Source organism: Pogona vitticeps, chromosome 5, assembly GCF_051106095.1.
Source record: "Pogona vitticeps strain Pit_001003342236 chromosome 5, PviZW2.1, whole genome shotgun sequence".
NCBI classification, from domain to species: Eukaryota; Metazoa; Chordata; class Lepidosauria; order Squamata; family Agamidae; genus Pogona; species Pogona vitticeps.
In genome coordinates this window covers 149710001-149733756 of record NC_135787.1, presented here as the reverse complement: position 1 = coordinate 149733756, position 23756 = coordinate 149710001, and the positions used below count along the sequence as shown (strand labels likewise).

Below are 23756 nucleotides of genomic sequence, written 5' to 3'. Positions count from 1 at the left end.
GCAGAAAATATGTTTCCGTATAATTATTCCTCTCATGTAATACTGTATCAGCATAGTGTATGCATGCAATGCACTACTTTACAAAAATAATAGCAATTAATGCAGGTTGTGTATTTCCAAGTTTATTGTTGGTTGTCAGGATATTATTTAAAAGACAGAGAGCATTGTAGTTTCAGGGTTTGTACTCTCATTCTTTTCATTTGATATTTAGGGGTATAATGTAAAGCAACCTTGTGGCCACCTTGATTAATAGTATTTGGTGATGCCTTTCCATTTATACATGGTTCCTCTCTCCAATGTGGCCTGTCCCCTCCATCATTGCTCTGATTTTTTATTGTTCCTTTTCACAAGGAGAACTTTAGGTGGCTAAAACACCTCCAGACTTGTTGCCTTCCATATTAGAAAAGCAATAGTGGGGGATACGGAGTTGGCTATTTCTCTTGCAGGTGTTGAAGAGAATTAAGTAAGTAATATCTAGATAGGATTTATGTTTTCATGACATTAGATGCTTTGCATGTAGACATGAGGTGTACATTCTTTCCCATGGTGGTACTGACACAACAAAATATGTTACATCAAACTGTTCTTCAGCATTGTAACTCAATTGATGTCTGTAACAATAATAACAGTAATAGTAATTGTGTGCCGTCATTTGATTCCTTTTTATAGTAACTTTCTCTCATGGTTTTCTAGTTATAAAGTATTCAGAGGTACTTTATATACCTTTATAACATTCCCTTCAGGGAGAATTCTGACACCATGTAACTTGTCCAAGACCACAGTTTCATATGCTAGAGGATTTTTTATTTAACATTAGTCATTTACAGCATAATTTTATATATATTCAGTCAAAAATAAGTTTTTTTAATTCAGAAATATGCTTCCAGTCAAGGGAGTGCAGTTGTAGCCACAATTTAGGTGTAAGGGATTTGGTGTGATATTGTAGCTGGGGTTGGTAATTGTCTTCTATTCAGAGCTGCAAAATTGCGTGGGCCTTATAATTATATTCTTTTTCTAAATTGAAATAGCCTCTTGTTAATGTTTGAAATTTATTTTGAAGATCAGTAAATATTTTTACGGTAACAGGTTATTCCTCAAACAAATTGAACAGAATTTGTGGAAATTAGAAACTAGCACAGATGTAATACTGTTTCTGTTCATTGCAGCTTTTTAAAAAAGCAGTCCATTTTTCATTGACGTTTGTTTTTGTTGACATAATTAAATGCACAAAACACTACACTTAATTTTCACTAACACTGAGTTTATGATGTGGTAAAAAAGCCACAGCTTCAAAAACTATTTTTCTTGAATTACAAAATTCCAGTATTTGCCAGACAAGAAAACGAGTTTTCCAAGCTCTACTGTGGAATTTTAAATGCACCTTAAGAGGCAGTCAAACAGTCTAGTTTCCAAGTTGTGAAGATAAAAGTTGTGATAATGGGGTGTTATATTAAACAAACAAACTCAGTGAACAGTGGGTGTAAATTTTTATGCCACACCCCCCTTGTTGGTTCTTTATTTTTTCTTTTATGGTTTGTAGCCTGAAAGATTTCTGGATCAACAGACGTTTCTCCTCTTTCCACATCTCATTTTAGAAGAAGATCCTTTAACAGAATGTAAGGTGGGGAAAACATGCTTTCTTTTTCTTATTGCACCAATCATTAACTCTTGCTGAGAGTACATTGTCCTTGTAAACAGCTGTTCTTCCATAGAAGAAAAGATTGGAGGTGGAGTAACAAAGGGAGAATGAACAAATACTCACTGGTTCCAAATTGTAGTGAAGATGTCCGGGAATTCACAAGTTGTGCTTGTCTTCAATGTTTTTTGTACTTCTAGCTTCATAGTCATCTACCAAGGTCATGCCCAGTTCCTGTCATAGTGAAAACTCTAAAATAAAGACTTTTAAGCAGCATTTTCAGTTTAAGTGTGGGCAGAGGGAGTAGCAAGATAATACTTTATTTTTACTGTTACTTTGGTTCACATAATGCTTGAAACAGCTCCTCACATAACTTTCAGTCAAGAAATAGAAGGCAAGGGGTTGTACTTAGTAGTGGCCCTATGTTGACAGAACCCTTTTTAATCCAATGAGAGAGGAAGGAAATTTTCCCCCAGTTAGCCGTCTACTTCCAGTCCTTCATAAATTGTTCAAAAGAGCCCCCATCTCTCCGCTGGAGCATCAAATGCTTGAATTACTATTCTCGCAAACTACATAGGGGCATGTTCGGGAAGCTGTGGTTGGTGAAAATTGCCCCCTCTGTGGTTTTGCTGACAGAACCCTCATGAGTGGGGCACCTTATGACATACAATTTGATGTAACAGCACCATGTACCTTTCTAGACCATTTAAAATTTTTTATGATTTTCACCCTAATTAAAGATATGAAAGCTGTGCTCTGTCAATCTCTACATGATTACTACATGACATGAATAGAGGAAAAATGAGATGAGTGCATTTATTACAGAATGTATACACACCATTTATTATTATTGTTATTAAAAACAACTATCCTAGGTGGGTTGCACTGAAACTTTAGTAAAAATATAAGCTAAAATCCTGTTGTGTAATTTACACATGTGGAAGGGTTGTGATGTGATTGTTGGGGGCAACTTTTGTAATTAAAACCTCCTACATCTATCCCGTGGTTTTTCTCATTCATGACAACCCTTTTCACCACATGGGAGCTGCGGGATGGGAGGAAGAAGTCTTCAATTACAAAAGAATGTCATTGCCAGATGATGTTACTGATGGGAGAGATTTTCAACAATTAAAGGTTTCCTCCTCCTATCCCATAGCTCCTGTTCAGTCGATAAGATTATTGTGTTGTGTGTTTAGTCGTTTAGTCGTGTCCGACTCTTCGTGACCCCATGGACCAGAGCACGCCAGGCCCTCCTGTCTTCTACTGCCTCCAGGAGTTGTGTCAGGTTCATGTTGGTTGTTTCGCAGACACTGTCCAGCCATCTCATCCTCGGTCGTCCCCTTCTCCTCTTGCCGTCACACCTTCCTAACATCAGGGTTTTTTCCAAGGACTCTTTTCTTCTCATGAGATGGCCAAAGTACTGGAGCCTCAGCTTCAGGATCTGTCCTTCCAGTGAGCACTCAGGGTTGATTTCCTTTAGAATTGGTTTAGATTATACCTGAGTGGCCCAGTGGTTTTTCCTAATCTCTTCAGTCTAAGCTTGAATTTTGCTATGAGAAGCTGATGATCAGAACCGCAGTCAGCTCCAGGTCTTGTTTTTGCTGAATGTATAGAGCTTCTCCATCTTTGGCTGCAGAGAATATAATCAATCTGATTTCGATATTGCCCATCTGGTGATTTCCATGTATAGAGTCGCCTCTTGTGTTGTTGGAAAAGAGTGTTTGTGATGACCAGCTTATTCTCTTGACAAAACTCTATTAGCCTTTGTCCTGCTTCGTTCTGAACTCCAAGGCCAAACTTCCCTGTTGTTCCTTTTATCTCTTGGCTCCCTACTTTAGCATTCCAGTCCCCTAGAATGAGAAGGACATCTTTCTTTGGTGTCAGTTCTAGAAGGTGTTGTAAATCTTCATAGAATTGTTCAATTTCAGTCTCCTCAGCAATGCTGGTTGGTGCATAAACTTGGATTATTGTGATGTTGAATGGTCTGCCTTGGATTCGTATTGACATCATTCTATCATTTTTGAGATTGTATCCCATTACAGCTTTTCCCACTCTTTTGTTGACTATGAGGGCTACTCCATTCCTTCTACGGGATTCTTGCCCACAGTAGTAGATATGATAATCATCTGAGCTGAATTCGCCCATTCCTGTCCATTTTAGTTCACTGATGCCCAGGATGTCGATGTTTATTCTTGCCATCTCTTGTTTGACCACCTCCAGCTTCCCAAGGTTCATAGATCTTACATTCCAGGTTCCTATGCAGTATTTTTCTTTACAGCATTGGACTTTCCTTTCACTTCCAGGCACGTCCATAGCTGAGCGTCCTTTCGGCTTTGGCCCAACCGCTTCATTAGCTCTGGAGCTACTTGTACTTGTCCTCCACTCTTCCCCAGTAGCATGTTGGACGCCTTCCGACCTGAGGGGCCCATCTTCCAGCGTCATATCTTTTAGCCTTTTGTTTCTGATCATGGGGCGTTCTTGGCAAAGATACTGGAGTGGCTTGCCATTTCCTACTTCAGGTGGATTGCGTTTAGTCGGAACTCTCCACTATGTCCTGTCCGTCTTGGGTGTCCCTGCACGGCATAGCCCATAGCTTCTCTGAGTTACTTAAGCCCCTTCGCCACGACAAGGCAGCCATCCATGAAGGAGTAAGATTATTCAGGAGTTCAAAAATCTATGAGACAGAAGTAGTATTTTTAAAAAATAATTTATAGAATACATATACAGCTAACACATAACACTTACTAAATGCATAAAAACAAAATACTGTACAAGTGCACCCCTCCCCCTAGGGACCATTATATCTTACATACTTTTATTTATAATCATAACCTTTCTTTTCCTTTATCCACCCCCAAAATCCTTCCAAAATACATATATTCATTGCCTGTTTTTTTCCATTTACACAATACAGCTTTTATAAATTCTTCCCATATTTAATTGAACCTATTAATCTTTATCTACCCCTTAATTTCTTAAGTCAGTTTATCATTAACTGCTCCTGGTCAGTCACAAGGCATACGTACTGGATGGGATCACACTCCACCTGAAAAGTCAGGTCCGCAGCTTGGATGTGCTCCTGGACTGAACTTTGAACTCTGATCCACAGGTTTCAGTGGTGGCCGAGAAGTGCTTTTGCACAATTAAAGCTGGTACATGAGATGTGCCTATCCCTTGAGATGTCCGATTTGGCCATGGTGGTACGTGCCTTAGTTTTGTCCCTTTTGGATCACTGCAAGGCACTCTGTGTGTTGCTGCCTTTGATGAGTGTTCAGAAACTGCAGCTGGTTCAAAATGTTGCAGCCAGGCTATTGATTGGCACTGGTGACAGGGATCATGTAACTTCCTTATTACAACAGTTTTACTACCTGCCAGTAAGCTTCTATGCCCAGTTCAAAGTGCTGGTTATTACCTATAATGCCCTATACAGCTTGGATTTTTGAAGGATCGTATCACATCATATGAACCTTCTCAGTTTTTAAGATCTTTTGGGGAGGCCCTTCTCCTGGTTCCATCTTCCCGAGCTCTTTGGTGAGGACATGAGAAGAGGGTCTTCTTAGTGGTTGCTCCCAGACTTTGGAATGCACTGCCCCAAGAAACCAGATTGGTCTTCTCCCTCTTGTCCTTCTGTCATCAGGCAAAGCTCTTCCTCTTCAGGCAGACTTTTAAGCAGTAAGTATTTCAGAAATGCCATGTTTATTAGTGTACTGATTTTAAATTTTTTACATTATTTTTAGTCTTGTTTATAATCTTAATATATGTTTAATTTTTTAAAATATGATATTTAGTGTTTAAATTGTTGATCACTTTATATTTATAGTTTTAGTTTTGAGCCACCTTGCATCCCATATGGGGGGAAGACAGCATATAGATAAACAGAATAATTTTCAAAAGTGATAGTCTTAGAATACGTGTTTTCTTTTTAATTCTGTCAGTTCTGTTAAAGAGTAACCAACAGACAGAGCTCAATCTTACCTCCTTTAATTTTTTACAACATCCCTGGGAAACTCTGTATTGTTCCTAATCCCTTCAAATAAGACCCTAGTTTTAGTTGTGTGTTCTTTCTTCTAAAATTACTGTTGCATTTTGAAAGGTTACTGCCTCTGTAAAATCTCTTCCAATTACATACAGCTAAATTTTTATTTTTATGGTGTGTGTTTTTTAGATATGTACAAGGAAACAACTGCTTTTTATTTGCTATCCTTTTATAGAAATAAAGTATGATATCATGGATAGCTCTAAAGAAAATGAAAAATGAAGTTAAAAGTAATCATCTGTGTAAAAGTCTTCAGCTTTCATGTCTTCTGGGTGGAGGTGTTACAAAGGTTAATAGCTGGTCGTTTGTATCCATTGTATCAAAAGACTTTAGCTGCATCAGTGTTAGCTTCCATTTAAGGAAGAATGTCTGCTACAACCATTGGTATTTACTAACTGCGCCTGTGAAAACATTCCTTTTCAACCTCAGATGCTCGTTCAGTTGTCTGTTTTCTCAGAGACATTATTACAGGCTTTACCATGCAGTTGGAAAAATTAACTGCACATTTTAATGCTGTGAATAGAATCATCTGACTTTACCCTTCCTTCTCTTTCCCTCCCCAGTATGGAATTTGATTACTGTAAAGCTGCTGTAGTGATGATTTTAAAAGCTTTTTGCATAAACGACACATTTTTGCAGATGCGTGGGTACTGCAAACGTTTGACAAAACAACTGGTCTTCGTTTTGAAGCATTTTCAACGGCTGAATTCATCCTGGCTTGTCTACTATATACTGAAACAGAGAAGTAGATTAACCCCTTGGAATGCAACATTATAGGTGTACACAAAAACTTTGTTTTTAGGGTGTAGATAATCCTAAAAAGTATTACATATTTGTCTTTAATATTAGTAATACTATTTTAGAACACTTGTATCTTCGAGATTAGCAAGAAGTATATTGGGTGAGATAATGGAGAAACCAAAGCAAATGAGAACCTGATAAAAAAACCTTATTCAGTAGCAAAAAGTAGAAATATTACATACATTTGGTTCATGAGGGAACCAATGACACTGCGAAGCATAGCTTCCAGGATATCACAAAGGATTATGAGGATATGGGTAGGAAGCTGAAGGACCTGGGTGCGCAGGTTGTAATCTCATCTCTCCTCCCTGTTGAAGGACATAGCCCACAAATGGAGAGAAGAATAATGGAGATGAACAACTGGCTCCACAGATGGTGCCACCAGGAACGATTTGGCTTCTTGGACCACAGTCTGCTATTTCACAAAGATCGTCTTTTGGCAGGGGATGGGGTGCACCTCACAGCTGTTGGCAGTAATGTTTTTGCTAAGAGGCTCACAAATCTGATCAGGACAGCCTTAAACTGAGTTTTGGGGGGAGGAAGACAATAGTTTTCAGGTAGAAATACTGCAAGTCCTGGCAAGAAAAGCCCAGTAGGGCAAGTAGTACTAGAGACCAACAAGGGGAAGAAAAACACACATGGTCCTAAATGTCTCTACACTAATGCACAGAGCATGGGAAATAAACAAGATGAACTGGAACTCTTAATACAGCAAAATAAATATGATATAATAGGTATCACTGAAACCTGGTGGAATGAAAATCATGACTGGAATGTAATTGGGGGGTATAAACTATTTCAGAGAGATAGACCTAGCAAGAAAGGAGGAGGAGTGGCTTTATATGTCAAGGTGTTTATACTGTACTTGTGAAAAGATCCAGGACTTAAATCCAGGAAGCCAGGTTGAGAGCATCTGGGTAAGAATTAAGGGGGAGAGAAACAAGAGGGATGTTTTTATGTGGGTATACTATAGACCAGTGGTTCTTAACCTTTGTTACTCGGATGCTTTTGAACTGCAACTCCCAGAAACCCCAGTCAGGACAGCTGGTGGTGAAGGCTTCTGGGAGTTGTAGTCCAAAACTCCTGAGTAACCCAAGGTTAAGAACCAGTGCTATAGACCCCAAACCAGCCCAAGAAGTTGGATGATGCCTTCCTGGAGAAGATAGCCACACATTTAAAAAGTAGAGATGCAGTAGTAATGGAAGATTTCAACTATCCGGATACATGTTGGCAGTCAAATTCTGCCAAGAACATAAGGTCCAGCAAATTCCTCACTTGCCTTGCAGACAATTTCATGGTCCAGAGGTGGAAGAGGCAGCAAGGGGATTAGCTATTTTAGATCTGATCTTAACCAACTGGGATAATCTTGTTAATGGGGTTGAAGTGGCGGGGTCCTTAGATGGGAGTGAGCACACTCTCTTGGAATTTGTTATACAGTGGGAAGGGGAAACCAAGTGCAGCCAGACACGCATTCTAGACTTTAAGAAGTCCAGTTTCAGTAAAGTTAGGGAATTACTGGCTGTAATTCCATGGACAAAGATACTGAAAGAGAAGGGAGTTCAGGATGGATGGGGATTTCTTAAAAGGGAGATATTAAAGCCACCATATAAAACTGTTCCAATAAAGGTTCCAGAGACCTTTGGGTAGTGTGGGCGGCATATAAATTAAATAAATAAATAAATTACATAAATAAATAAATAAAAAGGAAAAATGTGAGATGTCTGAAGAAACTAGAACGTTTGACTAAAGAATTTTCAACTGTACATGTTAAAAAATGGAAAAAAAATTGGGAAAACACCAAAGAGGAATACAAGCACATAGTCAGTATATATAGGGGGAAGGTAAAAAAAAGCAAAAGTGAAGACTGAACTCAGGCTTGCCAGACAGATTAAAAACAATTAAAATGGCTTTTTTAGTTATGCCCACAGCAGAAGGAAAAACAAGGAAATGATGGGATCGCTACATGGAGAAGATGGCCAACTACTAACAGAGGAGAGGGAAAAGGCTGAAGTTCTCAACACCTTCTTTGCCTCAGTTTTCTCCAAAAAGGAAAATAGTGTTCAACCTGAGGGGCAAAGAGCAGGTGATGTAGTGGGGGAAATGCAGCACAGAACAGGTAGAGAAGTAGTACAGGAATAGCTGGATAGTCTAAATGAATCCAAGTATCCAGGGCCAGACGAATCACATCCAAGGATATTAAAAGAACTGGCAGAAGTAATTTCAGGACCACTGGCAATAATATTTGAGACTTCTTGGAGAACAGGAGAGGTCTCCACAAACTGGAGGAGGGCAAATGTTGTCCCTATCTTCAAAAAGGGAAAGAAGACACAAATAATTATCGCCCAGTCATCCTGACATCAGTTCTCTGAAAAATTCTAGAGCAGATCATTAAGCAAACAGTTTGTTATTACTTAGAAAACAATGCTGTCATCACTAAAAGTCAACACGGGTTTCTCAAATACAAGTCATGCCAGACTGATCTCTTTTTTGATAGAGTTACAGGCTTGATAGATGAAGAGAATGCTGTGGATGTAGCATATCTTGATTTCAGTAAGGCCTTTGACAAAGTTCCCCATGATATTCTTGCAAATAAGCTAGTAAAACGTGGGCTAGACAGTGCTACTGTTCAGTGGATTTGTAACTGGTTGACTGAGCGAATCCAAAGGGTGCTCACCAATGGCTTCTCTTGATCCTGGAGAGAGGTAACTAGTGGGGTGCCTCAGGGTTCTGTTCTGGGCCCTGTGCTATTTAACATCTTTATCGGTGACTTGGATGAAGGAATAAAGAGTATGCTGATTAAATTTGCAGATGATACCAAATCGGAAGAAGTTGCTAATTTTCCCGAGGACAGGATTAAAATTTAAAATGACCTTGACAGATTAGAGTCCTGGGCCAAAACTAACAAAATGAATTTCAACAGGGAGAAATGTAAGGTCCTACACCTAGGCAGAATAAATGAACTGCACAGATATAGGATGGAAGATACCTGGCTATACAACAGTACCTGTGGAAGAGATCTAGGAGTCTTGGTATACCACAAGCTGTACATGAGTCAGCAGTGTGATGTGGCTGCCAAGAAAGCCAATGCAATTCTTGGTTGCATCAATAGGAGTATAGTGTCTAGATCAAGGGAAGTGATAGTACCACTCTATTCTGCTTTGGCCAGACCTCACCTGGAGTATTGTGTCCAGTTCCGGGCACCTTAATTCAAGAAGGATGTTGACAACCTGGAACATGTCCAGAGGAGGGTGACCAAAATGATGAAAGGTCTGGAAACTATATCCTATGACGAGTGGCTTAGGGAGCTGGGAATATTTAGCCTTACAAAAAGAAGGTTAAGAGGGGACATGAAGCCATGTTTAAATATTTGAAAGGATGTCAATGAGGGGACAGGTTTGTTTTCCATGGCTGCAGACACTAGGACAAGGAGCAACGGTTTCAAACTACAGGAAAAGAGATTTCACCCGAATCTCAGGAAGAACCTCCTGACAGTCAGAGCTGGTCGGCAGTGGAATATGCTACCTCAGAATGTGTGGAGTCTCCTTCTTTGGAGGTTTTTAAGCAGAGGCTGGATTGCCATGTGTTGGGAGTGCTTTGTTTGAGTTCCTGCATGGCAGGGGGTTGGACTCGATGGCCCCTGTGGTCTCTTCTAACTCTATGATTCTATGATTCTACTGCCTACAAACATTTTATTGCCACTACTTCGCTATTCTGTTTTGACAAAATGGGATGAACTTGTTTCAGCCTCTATGGTACAGTGATGCTCTTCACTTGAGTAAGATCAAAACACAGTGCCTTGCATAATGCAGATGATGATGTACCAGTCAAGAAAATGAGCCCATGTATATGGGTTCAAAAATACAGAAACACTTGTGAGATTCTGTCTTTTCATAACATCCTCGCAGGACAATGGAAAGCTGAAATGCTGTGAGACAAACAAAGGAGGCTGCAAGCTGAGACACAACTGAGAAGGCAGGTAGAAATGCCTGACCGTTGGCATGAACCCAAGAGGTGGTTTTAAGTCTGTTAGTGGAGTGTCATGTACATACGTTTGCTGCTGCAAGTGAATAGCAGCCATTTACCTATGCACAGAAGCAGCTCTTTGAAGACACCTCAGCAGTTAAAAGTTTGTCCCTTGCTATATGTGGCATATTCTAACTCTTTTGATCTCTTGCCTATCATAATGAAGGGGTCCACAGTACTTTGTAGTTATGAGAACCATATTTTGTGACCTTCAGCAGCTGCATATACAATTTATGATGTCAGGGTTTGAATTTTGTGTGTATAGAGTCCTAAAATAATTAAGGGGAGTACAGAAAATGCAGCCCTGAAAATGTGCAATATGCTGAAGAGAATAGGGTTTGCACAGTAGTATAGATCCTGAAGCTGAGACTCCAATACTATGGCCATCTCATGAGAAGAGAAGACTCCCTGGAAAAGACGCTGGAGGAGAAGGGGACGACAGAGAACGAGATGGTTGGACAGTGTCATTGAAGCTACCAACATGAATTTGACCAAACTCCGGGAGGCAGTGGAAGACAGGAGGTCCTGGTGTGCTCTGGTCCATGAGGTCACAAAGAGTTGGACACGACTTAATGACTAAACAACAACAAAAGACCAAAAGTCACTGCAAAACAACGAGTCAGTTCTCTATCCAAGGCAATCATAGAGAAAGCAGGGCCAATGTAACATTGCCTCATAAAGTATCTCTTTCCTAGCAAGCTAACCCTGGAGCATGGGTATGCAAACAAATGATAAGAAAACAGCATCAAAAAATTTCCTAGGTCATTAAACTTCTAGATTGAATGTGAGATGCAAGTATAACAAATTAGTAACTGACCAAATTTGGTGATCTGCAGTTTGCTCTCTTGGCATTTTGCTGGTATTGCATATATTCAAGGAAACAAGTCAAACTGTCAACAGTGTCTTGCTGCCATGGAGGTTTGCCATATTTGTAATTTATAAGGATCATAGTTTGCTGGCTTAGCAAGGTCAGTGTCTATCCTCATAGAAACTTTTTAAGACGGTGGTTTCCAATCTTGGATTCCCAGATTTTCTTGGATTAAAACTCCCAGAAGCTTTTACTTCTAGCTGTGCTGGCCAGAATTTTTGGGAGTTGTCCAAGAACATCTGGGGACCCAAAATTGGGAACCACTGTTATAAGATGTACTATATGGGGCAGTGGTTTGCTGTACCAGCAAGTATCAGTTGTTGTTAGTTGAAGAGAAATGTGAACATATGAGTGAAATAGAAATATAGGGAGGTGAGAGACAGATACATGCCACACACACCAGATGCCAACAACACAGATACTGGAGACCAGCCATCAAAGAAGCAACAATATAACAGCAGGCTTCATTTCCAGAAACCAGCAATATGCATAGATAAAGAGAAAAATGGATTTTTATCTATAGATGTAAACTGGCACATGGCTGGCTTGGTGAAAATATTGTTCAGTAATTTGTGTCGTTAAATATGCTAAAAGTTTGAAAAATATATTTCTACTTTTATAGATTTTTGCTTTTTTTTAAAGAAAAGTGCCCTTTAAAGGGTATAAGCCCCTGCATTTTTTAAATATATGCTCCTGCAATTTTGAAACATAATAATAAAATGTTTTAGGTTCTGTTGACAACTTAAAATTTGCTTTTAAATGAACTTCTGTCTGCACCTTTCCATATTTGTAATAATTTTTAATGACAGTCATATCTGCAGGTTTTCACAAGTTGCAAGAATGGATTTCTGTGCAAACATTTGTTCCTACAGCTTCTTCTCATAGCTGTAAGAATGATTTTTTTTAAAAAAGTAACATGTCTGTGACTTCTCAAAAATTGTATGTTGTTAACACTCTTGGATTACTTTCATGTGCATAGAACATAGCAGCACCTGAATGAATAGAGCTTATATATGTAGGTAAATTTATGTTGTCTGCAATCATATCAACAATGAAGACACTTTTACTTTGATCCCTAGATGAACATATATAAGATTATCTGGTTTCATACTGGAATTAACTCCTATAGGGATAAATTCCAGCTGTAATAGACCACCACAGGCTGCCAAGGGATCTTATAAAGTGTTATAACTCTGAAGTCATGGTAGGAGTGTAGGAGACTTTTGGGACCATTGACTTTGACCATGGCAAATCTGTGACTGTTTTGCAGGACGTGGCAACTCTCTCAGGACGTGCAGCCTAAAGACTGTGATTTCCTTTATTCAGCCAGCCCATTTCACGTTAAGTGAGCTTCATTTCCTTTTACCTTCCACTTTTTCTAGCATTTTTGGCAAAAATCCTGTTACATAGTGCAGTAAATTCTAGAGTTGGTGAGTTAACTCTTCTGTAAGTCCCATTGATTTACATGGGCCTAATCTAACTCTTAATTTTCAGATGGCAAGCATAGTTGGAGAGGAGTAGTAAAAGACTTTTGGGACCTGTCCTAGACTGGAATCAGCTTTAGGTGACTCAGACAGATCATTTTGGGAAGAAACTAGGCTTGAAGAGTCTTGAGCTTTGAAGATATCCCATCCCAGTGCCTTCACAACCTGTAAGATTAGTCTTTAAGATAAGTGTTCGCTTCCATGCTGAAGAACAGCCAGGAAACAAACATGGACAAAGCCACAAGTATTACAGTCTTCCAATCTTCTGTTTAGAATTTTCTTTTAAGAGAGAGAGAGAGAGAGAAGATTGTAACCCAAGCCAAAAAATATAAACAAACAAAAGTCCTCTCCTCCAAAAAAAATAATGGGATACAGAATTCATTTCTCCGGGGAGCTATTTTGTGAGCATCCATTGGTAGGAGTTGGGTTTAAGAGGCATAAAATGGCACAAGAATGAGTTTCATTAAATGCACCTACATTCACATGCACACACACCAACACATTTTCTCCTTCTCCTGCCTGTCTAGATCCATTCAAGACCATTGGCAAAGGCAATCCCTTCCTTCATAGCTCATTCTCCCTTCCCTTAGGCAGTCTCCAGATACAGGATAGAGAAGGAAAAGATTATTCAGTCAAGCCCTGGCAGCAGAGCTAGAAATGCTGAATGAAAGTCACATACGTACACCCCCCCATAAACATAAACAACTCCTGTTTCCCAATGTTCCTTTACAGGTATAGGACTCAAAGCTGCAAGCAGAAGAAGCAGAAAATAGCCAATTCCTCTCTGTGCAGTTGACTAAGTGTAAAAATAAAAATAAAAAAGTTGATCTTGAGTCAGGAAGTGACTGGCTGCCAATAATAGGGGATGGAAGACCTGTATAGAAGAATATTTTTGTTCATCTCCAAAGGAAATGGCAAGTTAAAGCACTGCAGGCACAGGAGAAAAATACATTTAAATGTAACAAAGAGTAATAACATTTGTCCTTTTTTTAGATTAGGCATCCTTCAGTCTCGAGAGACTATAGTAACGTGCTCTGAATGGAGGGCTTGGAACAGCATCTAGTCTGGCTGAGAAGGCCAATTCGAGAGTGAGAATCCCTTCCACACTGAAGACAAATACAATCTGTCCCCTGTCCAGCTCCCTGATTTTGCTGGTCTCGGGACCGCCTCTTTGCCTCAGCCTGCTGGACAAGTGTCTCTTCAGCATGGGAGAGGCCATGATGTACCACCTGCCTCCAGGCTGAATGCTCATATGTCAAGGTTTCCCATCTGTTGAGGTCCATTCCTAAGGCCTTCAGATCCCGCTTGCAGATATCCTTGTATCACAGCTGTGGTCTTCCTCTGGGACGATTTCCTTGCATTAATTCTCCATACAGGAGATCTTTTGGAATCCGACCATCAACCATTCTCACAACATGCCCAAGCCAACATAGACATTGCTGTTTCAGTAATGTATACATGCTAAAAATTCCAGACCCAGCTGGAATTTTTTAGCATTTATACATTTGTCCTTAAGGTGGCTCAAAACAGGCTGAGGAGCAGGCTGGCTGGGTAGCCTAAGGCGTGGTAGTAATCCAGTTAAATGATCAGCCTCCAGTGTGAACAGTGGTTTAAGTGTATCGTTTTAAACTGTGTTTTAGGGAATGTGAAATCATTTTCTGCGTTGGACTTTATGAGGAAGGAGTGTCCCAGAAACCTTCGTTTGTTGGACTGGAAATGTGACTTCTGACTGAGTTATTTTTGTGTATTAGTTACATATTTTAGTTGTCGCCATACATTTTTAGACATGGTTTTAAAAGTCAGCTCTTGGAAAGGAGCCACTCTCTGTTTTACAATAATTTATAATACAATTTTTTTTTATTTGGAACAAGCCCAATATATTTGTACCATCATTCCAGAAAATCAGGTATAGGAATCGTTCTCGAATATCGCATGTCCAAAGGACTGCTTGCAAGTATGTGTCCTAACATTAAAAGATGTACTGTGTACACAAAAGTGAGCCCTCTGTACATAAAAAAGTGCAGGAATGTCTGAATGAAAAATATTTGCCCTGCCTGGTTAAGTACACTTGAAACAGTGAAGGATTAGAACAAAAGTTACTCAGACTTGGAAGATTCTTGGTAGACTAAAAATGTTTTAGCCTGAGCTATTTGTGTTTCTTTTCTGAAAGGAGGCACCTCTGTTATGCCCAAAACACTTTACTAGGCAGGTGCTGTTGGCTGTTCACAACCTGCTCCACCCATCTTTTCCTAGCTTTAAATGTATGCTGCATGTATTGTAGTTGATAGAAGCACACATCGAAGGTATTTACTTCACCAGTATAACATATTAAATGTTCTAGTCACTTCTGAAGGTAAAGCTGCCTACTGTTAGTCACTGTTGCTGTTTTTTGTGGAAGGATGGAAACTCAGTTTTGCCATTTATATATGTATTTGGAGCATATTGGGGGGGCTGCCTTGGTTACTGGTACAGAACCTGCCCTCTGTCCATTTTTCTTACTTCCTGAAATGTTAAGGAGTGAGTTCAGCTTTGTCAGTGACCTTTTAAGGACAAAAATTGTGATTTTTCCTAGCAGCATAGTGCTCTTTAAAAAAAAAAACTAGGAAAAAGTTTAATGAAAGACCCACTGCATTACTTCTTCCTAACTTTGGCAAGGGTGGGTAAGGTAGCATTGATTGATCATTGTCAGATGAATGAGGAATAGACTAGAAAACCGAGCAGTGGGAACATGGTGAAAGGAAGGAGATGGGGAATGCTAAGTAGGGAAATTGGCAGTCAGCCACTAATTGCAAGGCTATATTGGTATTTCGGAAGTAAAACAGCTGTTGAGGAATGTTAGTAATGTGAGGAATGCTCACATTAGGAAAATGGCTAATTATCACATGAAAGGTTGTGAGATGTTTGAATGTCTTGAATTTCCAAGTCACATTGTATGCCATTGATCAGCTTGTTAGTTTTCTAATGCTGTGGCAAAGCATCCAGTAAGCTGGAATCAAAAGAAGCCATAAACCTGTACTGCTTAGACTGCTCAGCTATGAGTAAGTCTGCTGACAGTTTATGCAAAGAACAAAATTCATCATTAAAGGATTTTCTTAAGGAAAAGGAGAGGCGGTGTAAAAAGTGTGAGAAAATAGTGAAATGTAAGAAAAAAGAGAAATCTAGATGGCTGTAACACTATTTGACTCTTAAACTCCTTTCTCCCCCAGTTATTTTGCCTTTTCTTTACAGTTGTCTTAAAAAATGAGGAGCTTGATTTACTAATTACTAGAAGAGGAAAGGTGAAAGAGTTAGTTATTTAGTACTAATTAGTAGCCTGGATTGGACCCTCAGGCATTTTTCACCCCTACCTGTATGTATATGCGATGAAGAACTAATTACTAGTTTGAACTTCTAGATGGTACCTCTGAGTTTTCTGGGTTTTGCTCCCATTTACAGGGTTAGACTTCATGAAAATGGTATTGAAGAAAATTGAATTCTGATTGCAAAGTGCATACGTGGTATGTGGTATTCTGAATTTCTGTAAGTTATAAAAGAATCTCATGTTTTATTTTAGAGCTTAGATGAATATGATGATGATGAAGCAGGACAGAAGGAACGCAAAAGGGAAGATGCAATTACACAACAGAATACAATGCAAAATGAATCAGCAAGTGCAGACCCAAGTGCCTCATACATATTGCAGGTGAGGAGTTTTAACACATTCACCTTTCTGTTTATCTTAAAATTCATTATGTGTCTAATATCTGTGTAGAACTATGCACACATTTCTGCAAAGGTTGGTTTCTCAATGTAATAAATGCTTTGCTACATACGTGTGCCAGCTACTTTGTTTATATTCATCCTCATTCATTTTGATAGGTATTGTGAATGCACATAGCTATGTGTCTATACAAATGACTAAACTGGTCTTATATCAGATGATGTTTTCTTAGACCCACAGGCTTTAATTGGTAGATTAAACAAGCTTCAGTCAATCAGTTCCAGTTCTAACTGGCAAGGGCAAATATTAAAAGATAGCATCAAGAGTTAAGGACCTGTTCACTTTGAGGTTCTGCTGTTCTGCTGTAATACCCATTATAAAGAAAATATTTCTTTGAAACAGTGAGTAGGAGTGTTTCTTAAAATTATTCTCCTCTAGGCCCAGTTAAAACTGCTGGTATTAACATCTGTACATTAAGCAGCTTACAACCAGGTTATCTGAAATAGTTGGTTCCAATCTGTGGGTCCCACATATTGTTGGACTACAACTCCCAGAATCCAGCCCCCCTGGCTATGCTGGTGAGTCTAATGGGGTCTGAATTTCAGCAACATCTGAGCAATCAAAGTTGAGAACTCCCAGATCCTAAAGGACTGCTTCCACCCTAGATGCCAAGATCAGATGTAGAGAGTCTGCTCATATATATTACCTGTGAGTAAAATTAGCTAAACTTGGAGGCATAAGAGGCAGGGCATTCTTAGTGATAGCCCCATGGTTATAGAACTCACTTCCAGCTGTATAAGCATGGCACTTGTTTCAAGTGCAGGCCTTCAAAAGAGTTTTAAGATCTTCTGTTCCAGGCATCTTTTCCTTGGCAATGGTTTTATGCTTCTGGGTTTTAAAATTCTTAGTTGTTTTGACTTTTTATTGTTTTAAGCGTATATATTTATTAAATTTTATGGTACTTTTAGCCTTATACCATTGCCTTGTACCAGTAATTCATGAGCCAGCTGTCTTTTAATATTACACTATATTTAAATATTTTAAGTATGTCTTGTTTAATTCTGTATGCAACTTCATAGGTCAGCTCTCTTTTCTTCTCATCACCTGTCAAACACCTCAACCCACCCCTTTTTAAGCGGTTCAGACAGGTGGCTCTAGAGGGGAGGAAGGGCAGGAAAATTTCCTTCCACTTTCTTCTGTTTATATTAGGATTCTAGATACAATGAGCTAAAGAATTCTGATTTATCTCAGTATTATTTCTTGATCACTCATCTTTCTAACAGATTAAATTCAACATGCATATTTATATTGCACATAAATATGTAGGTCCCAGATTACTCCAGTTCATCTTCATCTTAGGATCCAAACTTACAGAGAACTAGATCTGGGTTGTTGTTTTTTTTGCATGTTTGTTTACATAAGAATAATGTTTTATTCTTTAAATTAGGAAGCCATTACAATATGTGTCATAAAGTCTTTTAATGTATTTTAAGTAATGGAACTACACTGGAAATCTTTTTCTCTTGCATCTTTACAGAGTTGATAATGGTGTATATGTTTGTGTGTTTAAATCGGATGAACGGGTCTTTCAGATGTCATGCTTTGAATAAATAGCTGATGACCATTTTCTGTTTTGGGTTTTCTTGATAGCATTAACATAATGGCCTTTTAAAAACAGGCGTGTGGTTGTGCTAACTGCATTCCTAAATCATTTCCTGTGGGTGGTAGCGCTCACTGTTGGCATACAGCAGCATACTGAAGGGGGCAGAAGCGGGCAGCACTGAAGTTTCGAGGATTTGTGTGTGGTTTGCCTTAATAGCGCATTTTTGTTGGTACCACAGTTATTTATAGTTACTACATGACTTAGACACTTCAATAATTCATGCTTTCTTTGTCTGGAAGGTTCTTATGAGATGTTTAACATGAGATACATATTATAAGGCTTAAGTAGAAAATCCATGGAAAAGTGGAACAGACTTTTCCCAGTCAACATATCAGCACAGATATTTGAAGTAATAGATTCACTTAAATTAGAATTAGTAATAACAACAAAAAATTGTAGCATACAGATCAAAGAAATCGAGTTGGGAATTTTAAAATGTATTTTGGATTTGGTTTTGAAGTCTGGAAAACAGCGGACAACTTGAGAACCTATGTGTTTAAAGCTACAGTGAACTTCAGAGTCAATTAACAATAAATGGTTGAAGAGAGGACAACTTTTGGTTTGGTATGTATGTGTTAAATTCACCCCTGCTATCTTCACAGTGGTTTACAAAAATCAGAGAAAACAATCCTTCATGCCTAACCAATGGCCCTCTGGATGTTGTGGGGCTACAGCTTCACTAAGACTACACCAGTGACGGCGAACCTTTTTGAGCCCAAGTGCCCAAACTGAAAACAAACAAACAAACAAAACCCGGGGGGGGGCAAAAGTGGTGGCAGCAGCGGAAGGGGGAATTCCAGGCACGGAGGTGCCTCCAAACCCCACTCCAGATCCACCTCCAGTTGTGCCCAACTTCTCCACTGCCTATAGCTTGGCCAGCCGGCAATTGCTAGTTGCTCCAGATCCTGGCTCACTGCCTGTCGGGGTGCTAGCACTGTGACTGCAGCCACCTCCTCAGGTTTAGCTGCTAGGGGATAGCGATCTAGTGATGCTCGCAGAGAGGGCTCTGTGTCCCAGCTGTGGCACGCATGCCATAGGTTCACCATTACTGCCCTACACCATTATACTGCATGGTGCGAGTGAGAATTGGAGTCCAGCAGTATATGTGCAGTCACAGGTTGCCCATCCCTTTTGAGAAAGAGTTATAGCTGAAGATCTGCCTAGGAAAGCAAATTAAGGCTTCAGATCAAGTCTTCGACCCAAAACATAGGCATAGAAATGCCTTCTTTTTAGGACACGCTGCATTTTAAGGCTCAAAACAGCTGCAATTAAGCCAACAGAAATATCAAAGATTGAAATCTCTGCCTTACAGCTAACTCAACACACGACTGGTGTTATTAAAAAATTAAATGCCCCGTGATGATGAGCTCTCCCTTTCTGCTCATCTCTAGGTAGCAACAGAGACAGTTATTGATTTCTCATGTTCTGCAACGATACACATTGTGTGTTAATTCTCATACTTCTCTTGAGCCTATGAGAGAAGAGGGTAGGAACTTTGGCAGAGGTGTTAGAAAACACTTACAAAATTAGTGTCCAAAATCATAAGGCCCAGATTAATTTTAGAAAACTTTTCTCCCTAAATGTGAGGGTACAAATAGGGCCTTTCCTGGTTTCGACAAAGACACCGGAGTCTCCTGTGTTGCAAAATCAAAACTGGGTTTTATTGGAACATTAAACATCAAATCTCTTCTCTCTGAGTCAACTCTAATCTTGTCTCTTGCTGCCAACGGGTCCCACAAGGGCATCCAAACATCTTTGGTGAACGGGTTATATTCTAAATCGTTTCCGGGTCCTTTGGTGAAAGGATTACTGCCATCCAAGTCCAAAGTATCAGTACCTGATTCTAATAATGGTATGGTCTCCTCGTCTCTCCCCTCTGGATCGAAGGAGTCCTTGTCTCCTCGTAAGAGAGCCCATGATCTGACAGGAACCCTGTCCGCTGGGCTTCCTCCAGTCTCCATGGTCTTCTCTCATTCTCCTCACTCTCCATGGCTTCCTTTTTTTCCTCTCAGCCTCTGGCACCACTCACCTGCTTCCGTTTCTCCCCAATACGAGGGTTGTGGGGGCAGGCCTTTCCTTCATCTGTAGTCTGCCTCCTCCCTAGGAACCTGGACCTTTTCATACTTTCCGGTCCACGGATCTTCCGTCCATATTAACTCCCAACCCCCGGGTATAACGTCCCTCCTTTCTTTTATATCCCCTATTCCTGCCTCCATGTGGTTCTGCCCCTTTCTTCTTTTCTTGCCATTTCCCTCTCAGTCTGAGTGGCTATTGTCATTTTAGACACCCCCCGTTCTAACTCACGGGTGTCTGCTCCCCGTTGTACTGTCTCGACGGGTGATGCAAGCAGATCTGTTTGCACCTCCTGTTCTTTCCGGAGGGAGGACGACACTCCGGCGAGTGCTTCTATCCCCTCGCCTCGCATCTCACACTAAATTCAAGCTGAAGCTCAAAATATTTTAATTTTAATATTTTTGAATGGGAATGAATTGCATATTGTTTTCATTAAGAGCAGGATTCATATACAGGAAAACATGCTTGTAGTTTTTAAAAAGTAATACCATTCACCAGAAGTGACAATAACAATGACAGAATTTCAATCAAAATTCAGCTCTCTCAGTGGAACTATGAGAATGTATGGATATGGATACATGTATGGTCACAGACACATATATGGATGCAGATTTGGCTAGTACTGAGGCATGTCATATGCTTAGCTGAAACTGAAGCATCCTTGGTGGAAGCAACTCTTTAAAATCAAACACAGCAAGAGGATTTTTTAAAAATTAACCTGGCAAGTCTAGGCCAGTTAGACAGTTTATGTAGAGGTACCATTCATATACCATCAGTTATTTGGTACAAATAAGTGCTTGCTAGTTGATAACATTTGTTTATGAAATTTCATTTTAGATTATCTCACTGTGAGATGTGACTTTTCTAGAAAAGAGGAAAGCATTTTACAGGAGTGACTTTTCAGATTGTGCTGTCAGAAATTTGAATGACAGATATTTCAGAATTCCACTAATGCAATACCACTGTGTGTTCAGGATAGGGAAAAGTTGTGTCATTTTGTTTCTCCTATTATATAATCCTCTGAGAGTTGAGTGTTTCTTTGGGGGGGTGAAGTTGCTATTTATCTGTCAGAGATCACAGTTTCATGCAAGTTGTTGTTATTCTTATTCTTATTATTCTTATTGAGAGACAATTATAAATGTGTCTCATAATGTGGCATATGTCTGAGCTACCAGTTGCATTAGAAGAAAACATTCAACTATTTTGTGAACATTGCAATTTTTTTTCTATATAGTAGATAAAGTGGTTGGAAAGGATCCTACTTCTTTTCTGACAGATTTAACCTAACCATCACACTGCCCCTTCTCTCTCTCTTGATGTTTCTACAAAATCTATTGGCCAAAATCCTGCTGCATAGTTAATTCCAGTGGAAGGGCAGTGGCATAATTCACTCACTGGTGAATTGCCATTAATTAATGGGTCCCCACTTCAGTTCCTTGTTGCGTGCCAATTAGGTGGTTTGCTCAATGACCAGGAATCCAAGCGGTGACTCAGTTGTCATTTCCCCCTGCTGATTACACAGTTCCTCTTCTGCTAGCATAACTATGCAATAGGGCTTCGGCCATTCTGTTTAAAAGCTTGTTTTTCTCCTCCAAAAGAGTAAATGTGTCTCAACTAAATTCTGAAATGTGATCATAGGACCTTTGAAGTTCACAACAGGGTGCGTAGAAAAATTTCCTCATTAGCAATCTTCTGTGACTTGATGCTTAACCATAAATAACCTTTTCACTTCACAGTTTACATTCTTTTATGGAAACGATGTGTCTTCAGGGTATTTGGAACTTAATATGCCTCTGTGGTTCCATGCTCCGCCAGACCTGTTGCACTAGTTGGCTTGTATCTTTTCAAATGGATGAAAATACCTATTCCTATCCAGAGCTACTCCTTATTTTTATTATACTTATAGACTGCATTTCTTCCCTGAAGGATGGCATGATAGGGTTCCTGCACAATCTCCCATCCAGGTAGTCACCATTCTGATTTAACTAGAGATGGACAAAAGCTTACGTTCTAAACCTTCATTAGTTCTTTGGAAAACTTAAGAGCTGAAATCTTGTTGCTTAGCATAAATCCATAACTTTCAGTGCATTCCTAACCAGCAGATAATTAATCCTTGCTTTAGTTCTCAAGGGCTCAGGCACATGCTAGCTTGATGCATGTGTGTGTGTGCAGCCCCAAGAATCATATCAGGGACTTTTTGTTTGCTGCTTAGGAATGGATTGAAAGTTATGCTAAGCAACAAGATTTCAGCCAGTAAATAATAAAAAGTGCTTTGGAGCATCCCTTACCTGTTCATTATCAAGTCACCTCAAACTAAACCATCTAACCTTTTGATGCCATTCATTTTATGGCATTTGAAAGTCCTGCCAGGAAACTGACTTCTATATTGCCCACTATACTTTTAGGTTAGTCTCATTTTCTCTCTCTTATGCTATATTGAAATTCTATTAAAGCTTAAAGAAGGCACAAAGCATGGTTAACTTCTAGTAGAAAAGCATCAGTGTGTTTGTGTCTGTGTGTGAAAGCTTTTATTTTATTTTTTTATTTATTAATAAAATATTCAGTAGAAATGTTTATCCAGCAATGGAAAAGTCAGCATGTAAAGCTAATTTAGTCTCCAAAATCCTCCAGTGACTAATTAATTGTATGGGAGTGCTGAATTTTGATGTATTGGTATGAATTCCCATTAGTAAACAGAGCTGAAAGGCTGCTTGAGACCAGTGTCTCTAGAGGTTAGTAGATGCATGCTAATTGCCGGATGTTTTTTCCAAACAAGCTGCAAGCAAACTGTGTGTCCTTCTGCTTAATATAAAAGACCAAAGGAGGGGAAATATATTCCCTGATTTTTTTCAGATGAGTAAAAAAACCCTGGTGACTGATGGGGACATTGTTGTAAGTATGAAGAGAGAGAGAGAGAGATTTGTGGGCGGGGGGGCAAAAAATGATGGAGGCAGAGAGTGTTACACAGACTTTTAATACTTTGTGACTTCATCATGATGTGGATTTTAGCAGGGTTAAAATTGGTCAGTCATGGGGTTTTCTGATTTTAGATATATATTTTCAGAGGGGTGGACGTGCCTCTCAACCAAATTCTTTGGCAAAAAAAGAGGGGGAGGGGTTTGCCACTTACGGGGTGATGACAAATTTGTAGCCTACACCACAAAGTCCTCTCTTATACTGGATGTTATTGAGTGTTTCCTGTCCTCTTAACTTCTTGATCCCTTATTATAAATATTTTAGTCTTTCAGGCATTATTACTGGCTGGGGTAATTGGGACGATGGCAGGGGTTCCTTCCATACAAGCCAGGTTACTTATGTCATTAAGCAAGTATATTAATATTTAAGTATAATATTCAAAATTGTAATTGTAATAAATGTTGCTCTTTTAGTGGCTGAAGTCAAGTAACAAAACTAGAGCAGGCCCATTGAATCAATGGAGCTTATAGAAGATCTGACTTACTGAATCTCCCGC

The 23756-nt window shown here is 39.5% G+C and overlaps 1 protein-coding gene across 1 annotated transcript in view; it reads left to right on the top strand.

Annotated features, from left to right (window-relative positions):
- Positions 1–23756, top strand: part of PAWR (pro-apoptotic WT1 regulator) — an 84408-nt gene that overhangs the window by 37863 nt on the left and 22789 nt on the right. Inside the window, exon 3 of the mRNA XM_073000331.2 lies at positions 16402–16530. Coding sequence (XP_072856432.2) covers positions 16402–16530 — 129 coding nt within the window. The remainder of the gene's footprint in view (positions 1–16401; positions 16531–23756) is intronic.